Raw genomic sequence first — 19,327 nt, 5'->3', positions numbered from 1 at the left:
AGATATTAAATCCTTGCTGTGTTTCTATGCGAGGAGTTAAATGTTTTGAAGGTCACAGTTTCTCTCATTGATCTTGCAATGTTTGTTAATTACATTGTCACTGATGTTGTGAGAGATAATTAAGCCACTATGTTTATATGCATAATTATGTGCGTGCTGTATCAGGCTTTGAAAGACGGCAGAGAAAAATCAGACTCTTTTAATTGTGAGCTCTACAGAAACATGGCAATAGAGATGCCCTACTTACAGACAGAGCAGAGAAAACTCAGAAGACAGGTTCTCGACAATGAAGCACCTCTCTTTGTACAGAGAGGGCTCAAACACAGAATACATTTTCAGTGCAAAGGTATGTTCCACAACACAAACACATATTTACAGAAACTCCATTTATAACCATGAAATAAATACTAAATGACTAATTAAAACCACAAAGCTCTTGCATTTGCCGGAAAAAAAGCTATGTTTTCTGAGAACTCATGGTCCCACTTCCATAAGAGAGGCCACAGCTACTGCAACTTGTCTGGTGTGAAAAAAAAACATTTCAAAGCATTCACAGAGGGGAAAACAAACAACAAAAAATAAGCTGCAGGCAAAAAAGTCTATATTGTATGAAAGAAGATTCCAGCTAAACCTTTAAATGTGTTGCATCTCAGTATTGAGCTGCAGTTGGAAGTGATTTCTTTTTTGAAGCCTGCTGTCTTAGATCAAATTCTTCAGTCAGGGGTCATGATTATAAACCTGTTGTAAAATACTGGATATCCCGTGTTTTGCCTGCATTCGAAAACTCCACCATCACCGGGCTCATCTAAAAGAGGGAACCTCACTCACACAACAGATCCCCGCCTGTCCTTCTTGCATCTTCTTCCCTGAGTCTTCTATTACCTGGTAACTCACATCTTCATCCTCTGAATATTAAAACTCAATTTGAAAAGGCTGATGAAAGCTGACCTATTAAGGTGCCAAAGGTAATAGTTCTGACAGCTGCATTAGAGACTGACTAAATACTACACATTTTGAGTCACAGATGCTTTACACGTGCAGCGCTCAAGATGACTGATTTTCAGCTACCCTCTAGCTTGTTCTTGACCAAACCGTTCATGCTCTTTTTTAACACCCATGAATCCCATCACTCTATAAACATCCCGGACGTTTGTCTCCACTGCACCTGCAACAGCTTGACCCCACTTGGTTGATCCAGCGGGAAATGGGTTAGCGCTGGTAACTGGGGAACTTTCTACAAAAAGATACCTTTGTTCCAACTTTGACCCAGACTGCATGAATAACCAGCAATCCGAGATATTCATCAGGACTCAGAGATCTCCATCCACAAATCGAACCCAGACTGACACAGTTTAAATCCACACCAGGCCTGTGCCAATGGAAACCCATCAACACTCATTTTGACGATGCAAGAGGTTTAAATCTAATCCCCAGGAATATCTCGAAACAAAGGATCGATGATGTAAGTTTACCTGTTTTTTGCTGCTGTTAAACATTGAGCTGTAAAGGGCTGATGTTACGTCTGTTCTCTCAGACATGTTTATGCCAACAACTCTGTTTCAATTGCTCTGCAATTAAGCCTATGTACATACATATCTCTAAAACAACTGAAAATGTACAATTAGAGGATTATCTGACAGTTTCTCTCTAAGCACATAGATTTCTCAGGCATCAAATGGATTGAATGACTTTGCATTTGCTAATAGATTGCAGGGCGTGTTTCAGTGCTGTGGGTCAGATTTGCACAACCTGCTGCCTCAGACCGCACTTTTTTAATGGGAAGGTATGACTGTATTCATTTTTATTAGACGTGCTTAGATGTTTCAAAATTGCAGCAGAAAAGAGATTAATGCAAAAGTGCAAGGAACATGTTTTGTAAGGAAAACCGCTAAAAAAGAAGAAATTGCCTTAATTTCACAATCAAGCAGGCTTTGCATCATTGAAGAGCAGCGATGAACATGGAATGCAATTAAAATGGTGCTGCATCCATTTAAACCTGATATGTGCTGCTGGGCTTGATGTGCATGAGGAAATCACTCACTATCAGCAGTTATGCATTTAAGTTTATCATACAAGCAGTTTCCTACCATTTAGATTTTCAGGTGTTATTTCACAGTAACATTTCAATCACTCTGCATCTTCTGCGCTTTAAGTTTTGGTAGTTTTTGAATGTGGAGAATTAATATCTCCATTCCTATAGTGGACTCTATTGTTCATGACACCTGTATTTTACCAGGGCACTGACATATTTTGGGCTTGAGGACTCCACTGATCAACAGATCCCTAACAAGCCCGACCCAAGACAACAGAGGGGAAAACAGTGATGACACTGCAGTTTTTAGTTTTGGCGTCCGAAACTATTAAAACCAAACTTGCAGCAGGACATCTGCCGGCCTGGACAGGGGGATGCCAAGACATCCTCCACGGCCCACACAGGCCCAGCGGATGAGAAGACGAGACGGGAGAGGTTCAGGAGCACGTACCCGGGGTGGAGAAGGGGGCCTGCCTGATGGCGGCCTCACCGGAAGAGCCGTATCGTTCCTCCTTCCGCGCGGCGTCCTCCGGGTCCCTGTCGTCGTGGTAACCGCCGTCCCGCGCTGCCGGCAGGGCGTCGGGCTCCTCCGCGTTGTCCTCCTCCTCGCTGCAGCCCTTGGGTTGGACCATGTACACCCCCTCGGGGGGGCCGTCCTCAGCAGCATCGGGCTTGCGCGCCGCCGCCGCCGCCGCCACCGCCGCCACCTCCCCGTGGTCCAGGGGAGGCTCCTCCGAATAATCCCCGTTCACCCACTTCTCGATGGCCTCTCGCCTCCTCTGGTCATCCTCAAAGCTCTGGCCTGCACTCGAGCCTTCTGGGAAGTCCGCGTCGGCCCTCTCGGGCTCCTCGCGGTGCAAGCTCTCCCTCTCGCTGTTGTCCTGTAGGTTCAGCTCCCCCTCGGCCTGCTGGGAGCTGCAGTCATACACCACCTGCCGGCTCAGTTTGGCACAAATAGCGTTCAGTTTTAGGCCACCTTTCCTTTTGGCGGCCATCTTGGATTTTCCTGAGGTCTTTTCAGTGCATAAAGTTCTTTCAGCTTTTGAGGGAGGCAGCCATGTGGGAGAAAAAGAAACAAACAATAATTAAGACTGTATTCAATTTTAAAGAAAGAACACAAAACAGTCTGGTTGTAAATGCTTTAATATAAGACAGAAGCACACACCAGCGGTACAGATGTTTGCGGGACCCTGGAATTGAAAGTCGTGTTGTCTGGACAGTGTTCCTTTATATGCAGAGGATTAGAATATAGCAAAATAAATGCACTGATAATGATATCAGCACAATTATATGCTCCATATTTGCAGTTGCAGAACTATATACCTAAACATAAGTTATGTCCTGTGTATTTACAGTTGCAGTACGATATATTTAAAATTAGTTATTTCAATTTCACATCTCATGCTTGGATAAATGAGTGCCCAATTTCTTTACAATGGGTTAACTATTTTTAAAGAAGCCAGACTTAACCAAATGATAGTTGTCACCCTATATACATTTGTGAATATCCTTGATATTTTTAATACAAGAGACTCATTTATGATTTTGGAACTGTATGTACTTGCACATATATTCACATGTCACTAGGAAATCAAAAATTAATTATACTATTCCTTAGACTGTCTTCCCAATACCCTCAGTGAATGCTTAAACACCTGGATCAACAAACAAAAACAAAAAGTTTTAGAGCCAGTAAACACTGAATGGAGTTATGTAACTTTATGGACCTATTATTATCTCTTGCGACACATTCTCTGAAAAATCAAGAACATAATAACTGTTTTTTTTTCAATCTCACCATGAAGAGTGTTATTTCAAGAAATGACAGCCCAGTACAGGACAAATGATGGTTCATCTGTGCAAATCTACCTGTTCCATTAACTCAGTTGAAGAGGTTGTCCTGTTCCAGAGTGTCACTGGAAAGTGTTATAATGTCACCACAAAGTGTTACAATCTTATTTCACAATGAAAAAAAGACTTTGTACCAACTGCACCTCTAGTCACCAGTTATTAGTGAAACCTTACGCTCATTGACAACAATCCAACGGATTCTGCAGTTTTATCACCATCTGTGTCACACTCTACCAGTTTTACACGTTTAGCGTCCCAAACTGACACCCCTCTAGGATAAGACAGAAATGCAGTAGCTGTTAGTCACTCTTCTACAGCGGCAGCGCAGACCTTCACAGTGTTCCGTTCTAGTCAATGCAAAACCCATTCGAGGAGCATCAAACAGAAAACCACATTTCAGATATAAATCAGACCCCCAGCAACGCTCCCAGCAGTCATTCCGACAGAATATAATCCTTTACGTGACAGTGGAATAAAAACACCGTGAAATTTTATATTCTCTTTACCGAGAGAGGCTGAAATCGTGCCAATGAGGTGGCTGCTCAGCTTTAACTCTGACAGCTTGAAATGGAACTTCTGTCGCTTGTCAGGCTCCATCCAGTCCCCCTTCAGTTTCCAGCTCCAGTGCTGGTGACACCACTTCGGCATTCTACCTTTCCTGCGCTCTAGATGGGCTGACAGTGCCCAAACTGTATCATGCAGCTACTGCCTTCCTGCCTTTTCAACTTCAGCAAACAAATTCACTCAGCTCTCCCTCTCTCTCTCTCTCAACCCCAAAGCCAGCTTTCACTTTCAGCTTCTCTCCTTCTCGCTACCTGCAGATCGCAGGGATCTGGTAAAAAGGTTAAATAAAGCCATTTGCCTTTTATTTCAGCTGAGAGATGCATTTGTATTTATGATCGAGCGTGTACAGTCCACAGCCAGAACCACACGTGCACACACAGCCACACACGCAAGCTCATGAGTTATTAATCTATAAATATTTAGAAAAAGGATGAAGATGTCAAAGCTTCTTGAGTATACAGACCCTCTTTCTTTTTTAACCAAAGGTGGTCTTAATATTTTATCTCATGGCTGATCTCATATTATGTCTGCAGTAAGAGTGTCTGTTCTCAGTTTTTATTTTCATTATTCAACAGCCTGCCTGTCATGAACAGAAGCTGAGTCATCCCACCCCCTTAGAAAGAGAGAAACAGATCCAGGACACAGCGCTGCAGACCCCTTTCAGAAAACAGATCACACTGCTCGATGGTAGTCTTGGGTTCAAACCACACAGAGACTTTCAGACCTGCTGATTCAGTGCAGCCCTGCAGGTAACTAACTGTCTGATGAGGGCGCGCTCAGAAAATGAGATGGCTATGAGTGGCATGTATGGCTTTGCTTCAGTTCAGTTCAGCTTTTTGCTTTAATCACAAAAAAACAAACGGGAGTCTCCTTCAACAGGTAACATGTAAGGCTGAGACCTTCATCAACATACAGCTGCAAAAGACAGTCCTGGATCCCAGAATTCTGCATTGATTTACTAACATTCCTGAGCTATCATTTGTCTGCAAGAATGAATGTTCTGAATACACCAAGAAAGAACAAACCCCAGAAACTTCTGACACATCTGTGCTGTTCAACAAACAATATACACTATGCATAACCTTGCATCGGATTAGAGAGAAGGCTTCATCCAGATGCCAGCTCTGTATGGCTCCTGTACTGTATTGTTAGTGCTGCCGATTCAGAGTTACGACAAATATTGCTTTTATGTTTTAAGGTTCTAGGGAATAGTGTCTATTGTACAGGGAAAGCATGAAGGATGGCCATGTGAATACTGGTTTCTCTTGACAGCTGCATTCCTCGTTCATTCCTTAAAATCCAGTGGAAATGTACCAATCACAGCTCTTTTGATAATCCAATCCAAAGTCAAAGCCATGAGAAAAAGGATTCTCACACCTAATCATGAAATACAGGGATATGAACAGAGCATGAGACACACAACAGCAGATTAGGAGAAACAGGAGCAGTAACACTCACCATATTACTCATAATAGCAATAAACTTATTATTTAAGAGTACTCACTTCCTGTTACCATGCTGGTGTCCTTTACTACAAAATAACTGAACCACATTGCTACTCAGATCATAGCATGTGCTTTCTTCTATCGCAATGTTTCCTACAAAACACACATACCCCACTACCGAGAACTGGACTCTCAAGGATAAGAAATTCACCTTCTCTTCTTTTAAGTGCAGAATACCATCACTATAGATGGTCTTACTTAATAGGAACTGCCTTCTTGGGCAGTTGGTTAGGTTTATTTTTTCTACAGCTATGAAGATATACATATCTTTTTTTTAGCATTTTGCATCTGATCCAGTTATCTTTTCACTAAAAGGTACATCGCTCAGCTGAATGGATTTTCCATGTTGAAATCAAGCCTGCTCCAAGTCCAGATCTTTATCGTGTTGTAAATAACTCACAATACACCAAGTCCTGCAAGTTCAAGAGCTACATATATCATATTAATCCCTTGGAATTTCTTTCTGGGGTTGAAATCTGGCCACTGGGGCTATTTATATGCAGCCAATACTTCAGAACTCCTAATGCTCCTACTGTAAAACCAACGTGTCTCATAAAGTGATATTTTACATTTTTGCATTACGTATTAGGTCAAAGTCATCCTGCAAATAATGTGACTGGAGATTCTGTAAAACATGCGTTGTCTTATTTAACAGGAAGCTCAAGGTTGACAATTCTCCTTTTTTCAAGAGTCTGGAAGATTCTTAACAAGTGTCACATTTTTCTGTTAAATCAATCCATCACACATGTCCGTCAGGGTCCAAATTAAATCGAATGATATAAAAAATACGCAGAAGGAAAACAATCAACACTTTGTATGTCACTCTTCACTAATGAAACCCATGGTGCATGATGGGCATGCATTTCAGAGGAGGAGTGTGGAGGTGAGGACACAGTGGAAGGTTCTAACTGGAACTTGTGTTCTTGTTCAGTTTATCTAAACATTACTTGTGCTGTATCCAGTCATCATTGGAAGGAGGGGAACCTGCCCACAATCGGCCCATAATTTATTCCAGCCTTTATGTCAGACCTTCTAACTGCAAGTTTACAGTCTCCACAGGACCCCAGCACACGATCTCCCAGTTTACAGTATTTACATCCACGGCTTCCTTTCAAGACAATGACTTTACGAGCCGTGTCCAGTCTTAAGACGGCTGTATATAAACAGCGCGACTGTACTTTTTTTTTTGTTAGACAATCGCCTACCAGGGTTAAAAGGTCACTGTCTAAAGGACAGCAATTTGGAAAAAAATCAGCTGGAAAAACTATTAGGAAGTGGAAGACATAAATTTTAAAGTATTTTTTCAGAACACCTCTGAAGGAAGATTGAGGTCATTTGGGCGTAACAGTAAAGGTCATCTCTGTGTTTACTGCGCTCCGTATTTCATGCTTTAACTACTGACTTCCTTTGCATTGCAATCTTACTTTCCTTGTAGGAAATGACCCCTAAGATGCTATTTCTTTCCATTACTGCCTATTTATGTGCATTTTCACAAACAAGTGTGAGCGCTCAGTTCTGGCTCACCACTGCAAACCTCCTGTTTTTAAACTCCTATAAATTCCAGGTTCGTGAAAAGCTGCTTAAACGTTTTCTCCTTTGGCCAGAGCATCTAACAGGCCATTAAAAAGCTCAAAATGTCATGAAGTGATGGGAAAATGAATATATGGAAGTAGATATATAAAATGCATTCATATACAAATGTAGTTAAGCCTAGCCAGAACCCATTCCCTCGTTCATACTGTAGATCGAAGGCTGAGGAAAACTGAAAGATGTTTACTGCAAGCCCAGGGAGCTAGGAGCCCCGTTACTACAGAGAAAGACTAGATGCAGATGTCTCGGCTACTGTCACATTTCTCTGGTCCGTTCCCCACCTTGTACAGTCAAAGGGAATGGAAGCAAGCAGCATGCTGCTTCTCAACTTGATTGTGAAGCTAAATGATTATTTTGGTTGAAAGCCACTCACTGCTATCAGTTTACGTAGCTTAATATGAACTGCAGCTCGGATTACTGTGTTCGCTTAAGATCTTACAATAGAAATTGCTATGGTTACACCCTAGCACTTGAATCAGTCGTTTGTGTGCACAATAATAGGCAATGGTGCAAAATCAGTAAGAATACATGTGGAAGGCCAACCTTTGGAATCTCTGGGGTGGGAGTCACACTCCAATGCAGGAATAAAAAAGGTAAAAAATAAAAACAACTTGAACTACTTTATTTCTTTTACTGGGGCTTTTCTTAAAACGTATAAGAGGTTCCGATTTTTTTTTACTTCAACAAAGCAATTCGATGAAAACAAAGATATTCTTACACACACCGACCGCTTTGGTGTGTGACGAAATCGACATCTCTGTAAGAAAAACGAGAAAATAAATTAGCTTTGTTGTATAGCAGAAATTAACTAAAACACTTGGTTTCTAGACGTGCCATTTTTTGGTAATGTGATAGGATTTTACGGGATGCCCTTTGGAGCTGAAATATTCATCATGGGCTTATAAGGCAAAAAACATTGAGAAAAGTGAAGAAACTATTTTTAAAACATTGTGAGGCCCTGCAGTTTTACAGAGCTGTTTGACTGTTGACAGATTATTTTAGGTACAGTATTTCTGTAACCTTAGCTCCCATGTTATTAATAAGGCTTTGCAGAGTTAACATTTTACAATATTACCAATTGGCAATCTTTGTTCAAAGGGCAGGGAGGCTGGAGGAACATGGACTTTTAGTTATAAAACTAGTTAAAAAAAAAGATAACTCCAGCAAAACTCCATCTCATCTGCCGTTATACACAGACACTTGATTGGGTTCAGGTAATACAGAAATCTAGAACAGAAAGGCTCCACGTCTGTCAGAGCATTTATTAAACAAGAGAGAAGTATCAAGCTCAAAGTTAAATACAGAGGGTTCGTTTTTAGAGTGTCTTTTCACCAAATCTTACAAAAGGTCCTGTCCTGTCCTCATCCAGACTCTATGCTCAATATCTGCGTGAACGCACTGCCACCCAGAAGTATCAGGTTTGTGTCAAGAGACTGTAAAAAGAGAAACTGCTTTGTTGAAAGCTACATACAGTACCACACTCAAAGCAAACAGCAACATGTGTTACAGTTTAGTTAGTAAACAACCAAACAGGCAATTGTTTCTTCCACTGTGGCCAGCATTACTTGAAGCCCTACATATCTTGTTATTCTATTTAAATTTCTGTTTGTGTGCCTGAGTGCTATCTATGCCCAATCAAGTGGTCTTTTAAATCCTAATGACACTGTTGGAAGTCCATTACTTCCACAGACGTGAGCTGACTTTAATCATATTAGGAGTAGGGCACGGAGTGGTGAAGTGGTTCGCTAATGAGTGTTTGGATTGGCGTGTCCTGGCTATGACCCCTCCTTCACCGCGAGGACGGCGGCTGTTCAGGGGGCTTCCCAGCCGCAGGGCTAACAGGTAACAGCCAGAGACCCGATGGCGTTTAGCACAGCATTTCTGCGTCAACGGGTCCGCGACTGCTCTCAAGGTCAAGGAAATCTCGAACCCTGACGCTGGGTGGCCCTATGGCTATGGCTCGGGAGGCCCCGAAGAAAGCGTCACCAGATGGTAAAAGAAAAGAAAGTTCTGTCGAGTGTGTTCTCAGGGCTTCGTGTCCTGAATCCTGACTAGGCCGTGTCAGCTTAGGCTGGAAACCGCAAGCCGGGCTGCGGCCCTGGAAACACAGGACGGGGAGAAACTCTGCAGGGCTTCAAGGCATCTTGACTGACACAGGAGCTTAAAAAATAACTTCACTTAATTAATATGAAACACATCTGGGAAAAGTCTGGACAACTCTTGCGCTTTTTTTTTTACTATTTAATGTACCTCCTGTCAAAGTGTTTTTTTTGGGCCTGAAAAAGCCCAGTAAAATATTATAAACTCATAACAGGGTCTAGATTAATTGTCCCTGCCTCTGCTCTGGCTCCCCTGCCTGGCGTGTGCCTTCAGCGAACCCTCTGTGCTCCTGTTTCCCGAGGAGCTCCTGTTATTTTATTGGTCTGATGTGCAGACTGTGGGAGGAAGACTGCCTTCCCCCTTCTCCTTCTGGGGCAGTGTCTCGGCCCAACACAGCAGAGCAGAAAGGGACTGATGGACAAATACTCCGCTTACCAGGAACCCTGACCCCTGCGTTTGGCCTCTTTTTCATTTTCATTACACGAGAATAACAATAAGCAGGTCTGTGACCCTGTCGTGAGATTTTGCCGTATTTTTTAAACACTCTATGCTGATGCTAAAATTTCCATTTTCTGCATGCATATTTAATTGAGATTTGTCCCAGTGGTGCGGAAATGATTTGTTTTTTGCTCTCTGTTCACTTGACTCCTCTTCGGAGTCGGTAACCCTGATTAAGACGTTCGCGTTAATTTCCCAGCGCACACCTTTTTTTCTGTGCATTAATGCTTCTGATCGTCTAATTAAAACTTCTCGGCTTCTCTGCTGATCACCGCTCATTGCGCGTCTGACCTGAAGTTTTAATTGCCGCGTCAGAAGCGATAATAATAATTTCTGGGTTCTGATAATTAAAAACAATGCCATTTCCAACTACATTAAAAAAGGAGACATCATAGAAAAGTTTATACTGGGAATATGGAAAATAACTAAGTGAAGAAAGGCAATCAGGTGGTGCAGCGAAGCAATTCTCTCATCTTTTACTTCTTAAATGTCTTAGCATTGGTAAAAAGAGCTCGCTAGGTTCAGCTTTTGTTACAGAAAGGAGACGCTGGCCCAGGAGAAATGGCTCTCTCTTGCTAGGAGAGCTCTCTGTTTACAGGGCAGGCTTTGACGGCACCTTTTGAACCCTTTTTATGGCGTTTGTCCCTCAATCCACAAATCAAAAACAACATGAAATGCAAGTCCAGCTGTGTTTCACTCTTCGGTCAGCTTTAATCTCCAGAATGGGTCACGCACACATTTCCCAACTGCCATCAACTTTCCTGGCTAGAGAGCTACTCAGATCCTGGCTCTCAACACCAGTTCGTATTAATTTATTGTTTTAAAAAAGTCACACCGTGACTAAAGCTCAAGGTTGCCGGAATTAGTGTCCACTCTGAAAATGATGTAGAGTCTTTTAGGCATGACTCAGAGAGACTAGTTCAAGCCCAGGGAAAAAAGATGTAAGCTACACAGATATTGGTTGTCTCCTCTCTCAAGTTCGAAAGTGTCACCAACATTGCAGTTTATTAATGACCAAACTGAGGGAACTGAAACAAAGGATGTTGTAATAGAGAAAGCATGGTTAAGAAATAATATTTGCTTCTACATTAACTTTGAACTATGAGTCTAAAACCCTAACCCTGTTTGAAAAAAAAGTATATCCGTTTATACCAATTTTCATTCCTGAACCACACTAGTTTAAGACACTATTTACAGAAAGCATTCATCAGATTTATACAGATCTTTTTGCCCTAAATAAATGTACACACACAAACAAGCGCACGATTGATCCTTGAAGGCAAGCTGTCAAAGTACACTCAATTACAGTACGTTATCATTAAAAAAAACAAATGTTCCATTTTTAGAAGGAGGCTATTTCAGGAAGACAGGCTTTACTTGATGTCTTAGCATGCATTTTGGGTAAAACAACACTTTTAATTCCTTACTAAAAAAACAAAAATTAAAAAAGGACTTTTTCCACTTCTACCAGAACAAGAGAAAAAAACGGTTATAAAAACCATTTGCACACAAACACACACAGGAATCTATTATATTATTAATACATCAGCTACATGTCTGCTTGCTTGCATTTTTATCAATAAAGCACTTATTGCTTTTAGTCTAGAATGTGACCTTGCACACTGCATGCTGTCTTTGGGATGACCTTGTGGAACCCAGGCTGACTTTTTCCAACAATATCCTCTGGCTGTTATCAGCTGAGCTGGAGAGCCTGGCAGCCAGTGCGAGATTCTTCAGCGACACAACAATAACAAACGGTAATACCCAAGGAGAAACAAAAAGGAGAGAAAGAGATGAAAGCAGGAGAGAATGAAACAGTTAAGACATACGCTTATGCATAGATTTATGTTTAAATCTTTTTTGAAGTGCCACAGGAAAAGGAAACGAGTTAACTGGAGTGCAATTACCCAGAGAAGGCGAGCTCTGAAGTGAAATGCACGCTTCTGTCTAATCACAAGCACGCTTATTGGTTTTCACAGAGAGAACATAACGGAGCGACTAATACTATCAGAAGCTTTATGACTGTCTCTTATCAGTTACCCAGTCAGATATGCACTTAAATATATACTTTTTTTTTCAGAAAAGCTCATATAACCAAGGGCTCTAGCTTTTTAAGAAACCACTAACAACTAAACCAAAGAAATATTAATGTGTGTTTATATTCAGGGTGATAAAAACAACAAAAAAGGCTAAGGTTAAATCACTGACCCGAATTGAGTGAGTTGACATGAATTCCTTTATAGACAGTGCAAATTCTGAATTATTGGAAAATGCACATTTTAAGTAAGGTTTGACAGTACTTCGGATTGCCTTTTATCCCTGTATTTAGAGAGCAGCAATGGCAAAGTTTTAGAAACCACATCCTCTTCCAAACATGAAGTGTTAGCAAAAGGGACGAGCTGGGTAAAAACAACGTGCAATCTTCTCTGTATTGTGCTCTCTTCAGGCCCTGTCACCATTAATGAGCGTCTGTCAGGCTCAAGGAGGGGAATTACAACCTGAGCCCACCAGCTGGGTGCAAGTATTAGCTCGGGGAAAGGAGGTTAATAAAAGAGACGCAAAATTAAAGAGCAGGCGACCCCGGTGTGTCTTCTTAGCGGTGGCATTTGCTAGAAACGTACTTTAGGAACGGTTCACACAGGAAAAAAAAGGAGGACAACGGCACAAGAACACAGGAGAAAACAGCGAAGGGATCAGTCCGCTGTTGAAGGGCCCTTAAGCTAATAACTGCACAGATTAACTGGTCGAGCTCGGCGTTCATCACGATGATCCCCAGTTAGCGACCGGCCAGGCTCACAGAGGGAGAGGGAGGACGAGGGAGAGGGGGCTACAGTGCAGACAAGCGCATGGGGGAAGCTTGCAGCCCCAGTGCTGGCTGTCACTCTAACTCATTATCTTTTGGATATATTTAATTTACCAGTTCTTGAGTGCGTTGCTGAGTAAGCCACTCTGCCATTAGGACCAATTCTCCAGGGTAAAATACAACAGAAGCCGGTCGATTAGTTATCAATTAAGAGTGCAGAAATCTCCACCTGGTGCGTTCGGCAGACTAGGCCCTGTAATGCCAAGTTCACAGACGCAGGACCGAGTTCACTTCCACCTCAAGCCCTGCAGTTAAGAGGAATTAGGCAGAGAAAGGAGAGGGCTGCTGGCCTCTATCTGGTGGTTTTTGTGCATTAGGTTAACCTTGATATGAAGCGCTGTCATACTGTATGATGTCAATCACTGGCCACCCTCTCACATAACCTCAATGCAAAACCTAAAAAGCATTCTGTTTAGATGTTTAGACGTAGTCCTTCTCTCCAGCATATGAATTTCATAACAGAGAAATGGGCTGTGGCATTTCTTTCACAAGACTCCTAAGACATTCTGACGGCCTATAAGGCACTTTGCAGCTGAAAAGAGAAAAAAAAGAAAAAAACTGAAGAGCCGCAGAGCAACCTAGCCAGGGCAGGGTGATGGCGGACGGGCAGCTATATGTCAAAAGCTGTGCTTAAAAAAAAAATGGAAAAAAACTGAGACAGCCTCTCTTTGGGAGAACCCTTTACCTCCAGGGAAGGCTTAATTGATTTCCAAGGTTACTTTTTAAATTTGTTTTTCAGATACACAGCTTTCTGATGGCCAGGACTGGTGGTGCAGTCAATGTTTTTAGAGCAATTTCCTCAAAATAGCTGCCTGCTTTTTATTGTTTGCTTAAAATGTTATTCTTGCGCTCTCTCCTTGAAATGAGAGGAAGAGGTGACATCAACTGAAAACATTCGTTCCCAGACAGGATGCCTTGCTAACAACATTGATCCCAGACCACCGTTAAAATGTTCTCTCTGCTTTTTCCCCCCACTTTGCAGAAGAAGTAGTTACAGGTGTCCATTAGATTAAGCTGAGGAACCGGTTCATTTGCCAAAGACAGGCTATCTACATTTTTTAAGCAATAACTGATTTTAGGAAACACAAAATGCCTATCCTGCAAATCATGTGACATCTCTTTGTAAAACTTTTTCTAAACCAACAGAACTCATCATATATTTTATAAGCACAATGTTGCCATTAACTCAGGATAAACGACAGCTTCTTCGGTGTATTTGACATAAAAAGTCCATGTATATTTGTATGCACGTGTAATGGCTTATGCTGTATAATGATTTAAAAAAAAACTTTTTATTTAATTCCACTGTGGTCTAGAAAAATCTCCCCTGCTCCTTTTAATAGGCATACACCTTAGCTTTTACTTTCAGAAGTACCGGCGGTTCTTTGTCACTGTGAAAAGGTGCTTTCCCTTGATTGCCCAAGGACACCCCTGTCCTTCAGTCTGCACCTCTATGGGGTAAAAGGTGTGCTATTTAAGCAGCCACAACTGGTGTACGTGCTAATGAAAGCAAGGCAATAGTGTTCTGCAGTGTAGCAGCTATGCCAGGGAAAGACCTGCTGCTCGACTCCCATGTTTACCAGTGCCTGAAGACATGATTTCCACGGGGGATTCCCCAAACTACAGCGGGGCTCATCCTCGACAGACTTCACGGCTGGCTGCGAGCTCTAGGTCGCTGCCTCATCTTTTGCCTTCCTGGCAAAACCTCTGCTGCACCGATGCGGTGGAGCAGTGTGTGGGGCGACAGAGTGCATTCAAGCCGAGTGTGAGAGCCCTGGAGCACCGCCGCCTTCTGAACCGCAGTCAGGAGGATAGGAAAGATATCATTTCTAGCATGGCTAATCTCCTGCAAACAACATTACATTATTTATGATTCTTTAAGATACCTTTCCTCCCCGTTTTTATCCAATAATCCAAATTTTATCCTTTTTTTTTGTTTTTAACATACTGTATATGTTTTGGGACCCATGTTTGCAGCTGCTAGTGCATTCTGCGTAAAGGGTACAGCAGCTTTGTCTCAGCTAGGATTTGAACCTGTGATCCTCCAGTTCAGATCCTCCCCCAATTAGCAGACCAGAACCCAAACCACTACTTCATTGTGATTTTTTTAAGAAAACTTGCTGTTTTCATATTTTTTTTGCTGTACTTAATGAAAAAACAAGACTTGTTTTCTACTTCTTTTGAATTATTTTTGTTTCAAAAGTTGAGTGTACGTTTTTGCATAATGTTTTTTGAAAAACAAATGTACTGTGAAAAAAGAGATCTGAGAAAGAGTCTAGCTGCTCTGCCTTGTACAACAAACCTTGAAGCTGAAATTAACCTCAAGGTGTGCCATCTTTTTTCTTCTGTACAAAGAAATCTGAAAGGAAGCAAGGCTTGCTGACTCAGTTACAGTGCAGGCTATTGGTATGACCACAAAACAGAACCTGTGAACCAGCACTGAATGATCTTTGACTGACATAATACATAGGTTTTCATAACTGTGTAGAAATTAAACCTTTTCACAATGAAATGTGAGAAAATGTTATTTCATGACTGCTTTCATTTTATCAGACTCTGGTCTTCTGTTTATACCCCGTCTACATAGCTCGTGTACATACTATGGGGGACAGGGCTTGTGCCCCAGAAATCAACCCCTAGGATATCAGGGGGACACTTTCCCACCGAGTGCTTTCAAATCTAGACTCTAAACCTTCTTCTTCAGGAAGGCTTTTACTTCATCAGCTCTGTGTCTGCCCCATTCAGCTACAATTGCACTTCAAACACCTCTTTGAATTGTGCTAATTTCAACTGTGCTCTTCTCCTTAACTTTATTTTTCTGTTAAGTGCTTTGAGAAGCTACTTTTAAAGGCACTATAGAACATGTCATTATTATTATTATTATTATATTGGGTTCTTCAGCTGGCAACAAACAATTCTGAAGCTGGTATTTTTAATTACAAAAAGCAGTTACTGATTGAATGATGTAGTTTTAATACAATTCTCCCTTTATCTCAGCTTGAAAAATACAGAGGGCCCATTTTAAATTTCAGAAACATTAATATTCTTCTTCTTCCTCCCTTTTTTTTAAAGTGAAAACGGATACTCGGTTGAAGTGCAAATCTGATGAATTACTGTAGCAGATTGCTGTTATTAATTATTTAAGCATATTTTATAAATATTCAGGTCTGTCATGCATCTAATAATGAACGCTTTGGAGAAGGTTACTTCCCGTGTGCATCCTAATGTGTCAGAAATTTCACTTTTAATCACAGTTGTACCGGGGAACCATCTGAAATCTAAAAATATAATCACAGCTAGAAAGCTCTATACTTTGCTGCTCCATGCGACCGCAATTTCTTAACCTGCTATTTTACAAAACGTAAGGAGCTGATTCAGGGCATCGTGAACCATGGCTGGTCATCATAATGGTAATTTGAGAGAAGAATAATGTATTGGCATAATTCTACCTTTTGGACACACCTAGTCCCAGCGTGCTTCTTGCCATATGGTGCTTTGCATATTCATACTGCGTGCCTGCACACTGCAATGCTTGAACAGCACTCGAAGTAAAAAGAAGAAAAGCAAACGCAAAACTTTCTGTCGTTCCCTTCGAGACGAGCACAGGCGATGAAAACCGTTCCCACAGCTACTTGCATTACAAAGGCTTGAAAGCAACCTTTAATGAATGTCTCACGATCAGGAAAAGGTAGCAGTTACTGTACGTGGGTAAACGATATTGTTGTGCTGGCTGACGGCTTCTCAGGCAGAGTAAATAACATGGGCATCCTTCTCCAGGGTGCTTTCAGATTAACACTGTCAGAATAACAGTGCTACCCCTTCATTATCTGTGTGCTACTCCTTTCCAGAAGCTGCTTCATGATTCTCCACTGGCTCTTTATAGAACTAGTAATTACCTCACCAACAACACTTGTTGTTTTTTTTTTTTGGTGGTGGTGGTGGGGTGAGACGTGGGGTTATTCTTTAATGCCACAGATCGGTACAGCGACAGTCTTTCGCCAGGCTCTGTGACGCAGTTGACAACATGCCAGCTGTGGTGGCACTAGTCCGTGCTGCTTTATCAAATTAGTCCCGTGCCCAGCTGATGCCAAAGAAAAGTAAGGATGCCAGTGTTCTGCAGACATCAATCCTGTGTGCTGGGATTGCCTTTGGCAGTGACGAGCTCATAGCCTCATCCTGCTCTAAATCTCTCTATCTAAATCTCTCTGCCAGGGTGACCGTCTTCTAAAATACAGGTAATAACAAGCATTTATAAGTATCTGTGGAAATTATGTCTTGTACACACTGTCACACCTCATTTTACAGTAGGAATTTCTTACACTCAAGGCAGGATTTGCATGCTTCTAAAACAGGTATTTGTTAAGTTGTGTTAAAAACGTGGTTCATGTAAATCAGCACTTAAGGAAAAGGGCATCACGTCAAACAGAATAAGAATCTGTCGTTATTTTTGCCACTCAGCAGTCTGAGGTTTTGCAATAAAAAACCCTGCACAATTATGTTTTATAGCATCATTTATCAGAATAACGTTCTGTTTTATAACTGGTACCTTCATCAAAGGCGACACCTTTCGTTTCAGCACATTTTCCGAAATGTCTTGTTTCAAGAACGGTTTCATTCTGCACTCTCCAGTGAGATCCAGGTGTGAAAATTGGAAAAGATCGGATAGAAAGATCAAACAGATTAATATGCAAGCACATATCAGGCTATCTGTGGGTGCCCAACAGTGACTTTAATTTTCTGAAGCAGTCCTTTTAAACAAGCAAAACAAAAAGAAATTAAACCTGAAAATTAAACTTCACAGGATTTCAAGCGCAGTGAACACTCTGGGTGTCAGGCTGTCCCAGTCATTTACACTGACAAAAACAACAAGCAGGAAATTCCCATTTCATCCAACAATTGTTAAATATTGGGATAGACAAAAAGAATGTTTTGTGCAATTTTCCAGTGTCCAAAGACTTTTTAGTCTCCAAAGTAAAGAGGATTTCATGAGCCACAGTTCTAAAGCATTTTCTAGATCAGTTTGTGATATATTCTTCGAAACCAAGTGCAATAACAAAACTAACACACCGAAAAAAAGATTTTGCTTTAATCTGGCTATTGAATGAGTCTCAGGCTGCAGGGTGTGAGCTTATCCAAAAACCCAGCAAGTCTCAATGCTGTGATACATACAGTACGGTATGTGCCAATATTTCACCTGAGACACAGCCGTTGAATGTAAAGCGCTAGCGATCCCTGACAAAATCTTCAACAAAAACAGGCCGAACATTTCCGAGTGGGTGCCAGTAACCAGCCTTATAGAAACGTATCAAGTAGAAACGTATCAAAAACATGATTCTCAATTAAGGTACGGTACCTGCAAAAAGATAAAGTGAACCTTTGGAAGACAATATATACCCTTGGATGGGTGTTGAACTTTCTAGGCACATCATCTGCCAGTAGGCCTTCCGAATGACACAGCACATATTAGTGGTATCTGGACAGGAACTGCCTTCTGAGCACAGTGCACTACAAATGTGTGAGAAACTACAGTATGAGGCATAACAATTCTGAAAATCACAAGCCAGTTGAGAAATTGTTCACTCCCTCTCCCAGCTCCTCAGCCTGCTTTATTTTGATTCCTCGTGAGAAGGTAGGAGAAGAGACTGACTCAAAAGCACCCATTTGCAATAATTTTTAAATTTATTAAAAAATATATTAAAAAAAATACTTTTTAAATCCATAACAAGAGAAACAAATGTTTTTTTTTTCTCTCCACTCATTTTATGATTCTGCTACAGATTCAATTCTAAATTGGAAGGTTGTAAATTCACATAATGACAAAATGTTTTGGACTAAACTAAAAATAAAACAGAAATTTGCTATGACTAAAGAGTTTTTTTCAGTTGACTTCTTTTAAAAATAAATAACATGAATGCTCATCAACAGTGCAAACACAATGCGTCTTCTTGTTTTATCTTTATGGAATCTTTGGCTGACAAATATAAATAAAATTATCCGAAAGGTGAGGATATTCAAATGGGTTTTGTTCAAGGAATACAACTGATCAGGCTTGGTGGGAGCTGGGGGTGGGGGCACTGGGAACAGTGGAATTGCTTGCAGCAGAGAAATTAACAGAAACATAGAATACACAGAAAAGCCTGGCCTGCATTTATACCAAAAGGTAACAGGTCTCCATTGATTTCAAGCTTTCTATGGATACTGTGATGTCTACAGGGCTGGACTGTGTCTGAAATGTTAAAAACTGTGGCTCTACCAAACGGAAGACTTTGGAAATCTGTGCAGTGCATGTGTTTCTGAAGATCCACCCAGCTGGCTGCTCTTATG

General features: G+C 41.3%; 1 protein-coding gene across 15 annotated transcripts in view; it reads right to left on the bottom strand.

The window, feature by feature from the left end:
- The window catches only part of casz1 (castor zinc finger 1), a 242,887-nt gene that overhangs the window by 45,362 nt on the left and 178,198 nt on the right, over positions 1–19,327 (bottom strand). For 14 of the 15 annotated variants that reach the window (XM_069184059.1, XM_069184057.1, XM_069184058.1 and 11 more), the window contains one exon: positions 2,484–3,071. In XM_069184059.1, coding sequence (XP_069040160.1) covers positions 2,484–3,027 — 544 coding nt within the window. In that variant the 5' untranslated portion in view covers positions 3,028–3,071. Of the gene's footprint in view, positions 1–2,483; positions 3,072–4,389; positions 4,650–19,327 lie in introns of those variants that run through there. The other variant, XM_015337174.2, reaches the window with a different exon arrangement.

Source organism: Lepisosteus oculatus, chromosome 25 (genome assembly GCF_040954835.1).
Source record: "Lepisosteus oculatus isolate fLepOcu1 chromosome 25, fLepOcu1.hap2, whole genome shotgun sequence".
NCBI lineage: Eukaryota > Metazoa > Chordata > Actinopteri > Semionotiformes > Lepisosteidae > Lepisosteus > Lepisosteus oculatus.
This window is presented reverse-complemented; position numbering and strand designations above follow the sequence as displayed.